Here is a 6,817-nt window from a genome sequence, read left to right as displayed (position 1 = left end):
TTCTTAGTACTTTAGTGAAAGTATTGTCTCATTAGTACTATAACGAAATTTTGAGTGCCCATTTGTAGAAACATCACTTAAGGAATTTTTAGAGAAACATGAATACGTATGGTGCACCATGTAGTTTGTATCTCTGATATTAATTTATCATTTTAATTCACTTCAGTGCTTTCTTCGACTTCAGTGTCTGATTAAAATGTAATGTAATTCAAACGAAATTTTGCAGTTTACACTACTCAATGTGTATCCTAAGCCTCAGGTACTCCTCCAGTCTGGAAGGAAACACAACAGTTAGACAATAAAGCAATGGGGAAAAATCGAACTATGTGAAATTATTTTCAAACTTACATCTTCATGGCTCCTACAAACGCCTCAGCTGCTCCTGCAAACGACCCAGCTATTCCTTCAATGGCAGTGGTCCTGCGTTCCTCACAATGAAGCTGTGCACGTCTGATGACGTTTTGCTTCTGCATGCATATCAACTGTTGTCTGGTGATATCCACCAGAGGATCATCATCTTTGTCAGACATACCACCTACATGTAACAAAACGATGTAAATAACAAGATCAAAATATTTTGAAATAATTAACTTCAGCAGATTAACCTTGGCCGATAATGACACTTACCAGTACTATGTTTGCGTTTCTTCGCAGTTGTTGGAGCAGATGAAGTTTGAATTACGTGTGAAGCAGGTACGAACCCAGATGCAGAGGGCATACTTTCATGTGGTGAAGCCAAAGGTGGTGTAGTCAGAGCAGGTGACACAGTGTCTGATGAAACATCCGACGCAGGCAGTATGGCCTGTCCATCCAGTGGAAGAACAACATATGCACCCATTTCCATTGTATCTTCGCCATATGAGTCATTTTGGCTGACCTGACCTGAGTCCTGAGATACAGAATTACAACAATTAAATTTAGGAAATCATTTCAACACTCACTGGTCTTAACACGAATGAAGGTAGTAACTGTACAAGTATTCTGTGAAAAGGCTTATGAAACAAGGCTCAGAGATAGTAGCATGCACATGTCTAGCTAGAGAAAAAAAGAAAGGAAACCATGACCTGAGATGCTACGGTTAGGGGATCTGGTACTTCTTCATGATCAGAAACAACGCAAGGACCCAAGAAGTCAAGATGCCGCTCCTCAGGGGGGTCAGGGGCTTAGCTTCTGTACTTAATCCTCCTTCTGTTTTCTGCACTTCCTTCTTTATTAGAGAAGCTTTGGCCTTTACATCGCTTTTCCAGTCTTGCCACGACTATCACAAAATAAACAAAAAAGAAAATAAGTACTTGAGCTGCAACATAGAGGCGTAACATTTAGTGGAAATTGATCGGTAATCAGTAATACATAACAGTATACATACGTTACCTTCATCCATTTATCCGCTGTTTTTGACGCTAGATTGGGCAAGCTGCTGAGCTCAGTTGCTAGTTACTGCAAAAGTTTCTGCTTTTGTTTGACTGCATCTGGTCCTGTGCCTCTCACAGTAGCTACTGCCGTGTGTTTCATCAGGAAGTACAACATCAGCGTTCGCTGATCCGTGGAGATTCCGATAAAAGGATGTTTTTTGCGATCTTGCCTACATAACCACTTGTAAACAAGGTACAAGCTTTATTCATGTTGTCCTAACAGTTCTGTTGAATATGTGTGTTACATGTGAAACAAAATCAGTGACTATGCAAGATGCCGCTTTATTGCTGTCTGGGTTTGAACAGTATATGTGCCCTTCATTTACATGTAAGAGCGTGCTCTGTCAGTAATGAGTTTTTTTTTCGATGCCATGACTTCAGTCTAAGAACACTAAAACGAAAGACTGTACTACAGATGAAATTGAATCACTTTCAGACCATTTCTCTACTGTTCCATTCTCGAATTATAGCTCTCAGTCATCACCTAATGGTTACAATTTTTAGCACAGGCTACAAATACTGGACAAAACTGTTCCATAATAATTGCCTCTACATGCCCAGGGCTTCTGTTCTTGTTTCAAATAAAATACACATAAACGAGAATCACAATAGCAATCCTTAACGCTCTTTCAGTGTCACTGAACTGTGAAACTACTAACCTCATTTTCGTCCAACATTTCGGTCTCAGGTTCGAATCCTGCCTCGGGCATGGATGTGTGTGTCGTCCTTAGGTTATTTGGGTTTAAGTAGTTCTGAGTTCTAGGGGACTGATGCCCTCAGATGTTAAGTCCCATAGTGCTCAGAGCCATTTGAACCATTTGAACAATTCCGCTGGTATTTTAGCAACACTTGGTACTGCGAAAACGCAAGTTAGGTACTGCGAAGAATAGCGCGCCTGTGTCATCTGCTAGCCGCTTTGTCTTCGTGGCGTTGTGCGCGCTGCAGTGCGCATGCGCCGATGTGCGGCCGCTTGCTTTTGATTGGCTTGCGCGACGCGAGTGACAACAGCGCTTCAGTTCTGTAGACCCGAACGGTATCGCTACCGAAATGCATACTGAATAAAGGTGGGACTTTTAATTCGAGTACTAGACCGTTCGGTGCTCTTGAGTACCGAAACGATCGGCACAATGGCGGAAAGATACAGAAAAGGCACCCAGGTTATCGGTGAGTAACGATGCAGTCAGTACAGCAGAAGAATGCTAACTCACAACAGCGGCGGCCTTCCCGTAGTGGTGGCGTACATCAAACAAGAGCAAGTGGGAAGAGACGTGTAGCGTGGTTGATGACAATGCCTTGATCCCGCTCTGGACGATAGAAAAAATGCCAGTCTACACAGAAGGATGGACAGCGATAGTGCTCTTGGACATCTAGGTGGCCCAGGCACAAACCCACAGCTCACCAGAGAGGTGGTCGTCAGGAGAGACTGAGGATGCAAAGGCTCCATGTTGATTGCGAACAGAGGCCTATATCTGTTGACAGGAATACCTGACAGCAGCTGCTGGCTGCTTCGCTTCAGATTGCAAGTGGTCGCCTTCCTGTATTTAATGGCTATCATCCACTGTGTCATTGGGCATATTGTGTGCAAAACACTACTGAGACTGAAGGTCTAATGTCGGTGAGATATACGTGATTCAGGGTGATTTATTTTAACGCAGTGACAGAACGTTAGATCTGTAACTCACAATACTCTTGGCCAACCAGGTGTAACCACTGGACAACTATCACTTCATTCGCTCTCATATTCCTGTGTGTTGAGCACCTTCACAAACCCTGCTAGTGCTGGGTCAGGGATTTTCTCTGCCTCGTGATGGCTGGGTGTTGTGTGATGTCCTTAGGTTAGTTAGGTTTAAGTAGTTCTAAGTTCTAGGGGACTGATGACCATAGCTGTTAAGTCCCATAGTGCTCAGAGGAGAGCCTGCTAGTGCTGTGAGGTGTCATAATTCAGAGACGTTGGCTAGCATCTTCTCCATCGTTCATACATTTTAACATACCGAGCATTGACCAAGCCGTACGTTCATTGACAGAACGTGGTACACACAGGAAGTCTTGTGAAGTACTTTTCAACACGCTTCCCGAAAACTGTCTTGAGCAGCTAGTTCGAGAGGCTGCACAAGATGGAAATATTTTAGATCATGTAGCTACAAACAGGTCTGACCTTAGAGACACCATCACTACAAGGACAGGGATTACTGATCATGATGTCATCATAACGACGATGGTTACTAAAGTTAACAAACCAATCGAGAAGGCTACGAAAGTGTGTTTGCTAGTTAAAGCAGATAAACAAGTTAGCATCCCACTTAGAGAACAAACGGACAAAATTTGAGTCCAGTATGCTGGAAGTTAAGGACTTATGGGCAAAGTTTAAACGGATTGTAAATTCTGGTCTGGAGAGGTACACTATGAGATCAAAAGCGTCCAGACACGCCCAAAAACATACGTTTTTCATATTAGGTGCATTGTGCTGCCATCTACTGCCAGGAACTCCTTATCAGCGAACTCAGTAGTCATAAGACATTGTGAGAGAACAGAATGGGACACTCCGCGGAACTGGCGGACTTCGAACTTGCAATTATGTCACCACGTCGGGATGGAATCCTAACTTGCTTTCACAAAGAGGACTCTACGGCATCTGCTCCTCACTTTTGTTGCATTTATCGCGAAATCCGCACCCAGCGCAAAGTTCGAGTCGACGGGGAAAAAAGTACGGCTAAGTCGTGTATATGTCAAGCGTAAAAGACTGGACCCGTAAAATGACAGATCTGCAACATCGATATGCTGCAGAGTTTGTGAACATAATCCCAGTTCGAATATAATAAATTTACTTGAGATGGAATAGTTTCTGTCCAAAATTCAGCATGATTCGCTCGGAACTCAGTTTGTCCTTTCCTTCCGTGATATCCTGAGAACTATGGATGAAGGGCAACGGGCACATTCGTTATTCCCAGATTTTCGAAAAGCCTTTGACACGTTGCCCCTGCAGACTCTTAACGAAGGTACGAGCATACGGAATAGGTTTCCAGATATGTGAATCGCTAGAAAATTTCTTAAGTATTAAAACCCAGTACGTTGTACTCAACAGCGGTTGCTATGAAGAGGGAAGGGTGTCATCAGGAGTGTCCCTGGGAGGTATGATGCTGCTCTTTCTCTCTGTATAAAAATGATGTGAGGTGCAAGGTGAGCAGCAATCTATGGTAGTTGGCTGACGCTGCTGTGGGTTACGGATATATCTAGTCGCCAAGTGACTGTAGGAGGATAAGCTTGACTTAGATAAACATTACAGTTAGTGTGATGAATGGTAGCGTTCCCTGAATGTGGGATAGTTTGAATGCAGAGGAGTAGGAATAACAATCTTGTGTTGTTCATACACAGCATCAGTAGTCGTTTGTAGTGTTATAAGATTATTATAGATATGACACTTTATCTGTCTTATCTATCTCCCTTGTCGGTTTTTACTCAATGTCGCTTCTGCATTAACACACTTTATCTGTCTTATCTCTCTACTCTGTCTGTTTTTACTCAATGTGGCTTCTGTATCACCAAAGTCTTTAGCGTAACAACTAAATAAAAGTTTAATTCATTATTTAAGGCCATTTGTGTAATTATAATTAATCTATGGTGTAATTTCAAAAGTAGTATGCTGTGAAAGATTGGAAATGACTAAACATTACTTGTAACACTGGTTAATGCATGTAGCGCCCAGGTTTGCAGTGATGCAAAACATGGAGGGAAGCCCGTCTGCAACAAAACTTACATGGCGCGAATCCGGCGATCGAACTGCAAAGCTCTTTTTTGTCTGTGGCTAACAGACAATGTGTGCGCTTTTTGTGACCCGGACGAGGCGAGATAAACTGCAAGCTTATATGGCATCGAATGTAGACGTAATTTGGCTTATTGCTCATGGAATACTTTGACTGGCTTTGTACTACGAAAATACGACGCTAAGAGGGCAATTTTCAGAGCTCATTACCCAGGAAGAGTTATGAATTCTTTTGCCGCGTTTTTTGAATGGCACATCATACCGACATTGCCTCAATTTTCATACCAAATTACCAGGTGAGTACCGTATAATTGCATGGATCAGTCATGCGGGTTCGTTTCCAGTAATACGATTGTGTTCAATAAGCTTCGTGTTGAACGCCAGTATTTTATTCCAGGTCTTTTACCTAGACCCTACTCCAAGTGTAACGATATTTCCGAGTATTCTGTTTTATTGAATACTCTATTTTATTGAACTGAAAAGGCATTTCAGTAAACATGCACTACATTTAATAAACTTTCTGGAGTTGTGAAGTACATATTGATTTAGTGAGAGTAAATTTTGAAATACATCATATAATTTTCTTAAAAGTATATTTTAGGTACAACTACTAAGAGAAGATATCAAGTACTCAGTTTAAAGATTGTTCTCACTGATATAACACGGCTTATTGTTTCGTGTGTTGTGTACTTAACAGTGTGTCTAATATTGTGTTGCGAATAAAATGTCAGCCCAGACCTGAGTGTAACGGTAGATTGTCCATGCTAACAGTTGAGCCAGACTTAAATTTCATGTTGCAGCAACAGTGCCCAAGAAGTACAACTTTCATTGTTATGATTTGAGTGTACTATAGTATGCAAATACCTACAACTATTCAAACTGAATTAAATTCAGTTGTCGCACGTCGCATGTTAGCTGAATACCATAAGGAAGAGAATGTTCCTTTAGATTACAAATAATAAACAGTACAAAAGGTAAAATTACTTCTTAACTATCTCAATGGCAGTAATCTCCTGTAATTGAACTGACAAAATACCATGTCCTAGCTACTAGTGCTCCTCCGTTAGTAACCATTTATCTATAAGGATCAGTAGGATCTTAATGCACCGATAGTAACTATTATGGAGAGCCACTTCGTGCCTAAACGTATTAATACTCCTATGTAGTTCATGTAAAATCATTGGTAAATCACCTGCTGAACTTGGGAAAAGAGATTTTCAGTATCAAGTAAACTGAATCCTAATACTTAAATTTCCTTATGAACCTAATTAGGCTGGCGGCCCTTTCCTTCTACGTCACTGTTAACTTGATTAGTAACAGAACATTCGTTCAGTTACCGTTTGTTCTGCCATTACTTCCTTTGTATAGCAATCTCTAGAGAAGCAAAATTATTCCGATACATTTCCATTACTCACGACCAAGTCAAATAAGTACCCTGCCACAGGTGTAACATTATCGGTGTACTGGTAATTTAGCAGTAACCGGTAGAGTTATAGTGTTAGTTATAGTATTAGTTGTCACCGTCACATTGATTAAATATCTCGACGTAACGCTGTGAAGCGATATGATATGGAACGATCACGTAAGGTTTGTAGTAGGGAAAGCGAATGATGGTTCCGGTTTATTAACGGAATTATAGGAAAAT

At 41.3% G+C, this 6,817-nt stretch overlaps 1 protein-coding gene across 1 annotated transcript; it reads right to left on the bottom strand.

Moving 5' to 3' along the window:
* Positions 1-215: 215 nt before the first annotated feature.
* On the bottom strand, positions 216-719 carry LOC126473872 (uncharacterized). The gene is made up of 3 exons (XM_050101203.1): positions 628-719; positions 349-535; positions 216-272 (listed from the first exon to the last, which is right to left on the bottom strand). Exons 1-3 carry the CDS (start codon positions 716-718, stop codon positions 233-235), a joined length of 318 nt encoding a protein of 105 aa, XP_049957160.1. The 5' UTR covers position 719; the 3' UTR covers positions 216-232.
* Positions 720-6,817: the final 6,098 nt, after the last annotated feature.

The sequence above is a fragment of the Schistocerca serialis genome, chromosome 4, assembly GCF_023864345.2.
Source record: "Schistocerca serialis cubense isolate TAMUIC-IGC-003099 chromosome 4, iqSchSeri2.2, whole genome shotgun sequence".
NCBI classification, from domain to species: domain Eukaryota; kingdom Metazoa; phylum Arthropoda; class Insecta; order Orthoptera; family Acrididae; genus Schistocerca; species Schistocerca serialis.
Note: the sequence above shows the minus strand (reverse complement) of the source record. Positions and strands in the feature narration are given on the sequence as shown.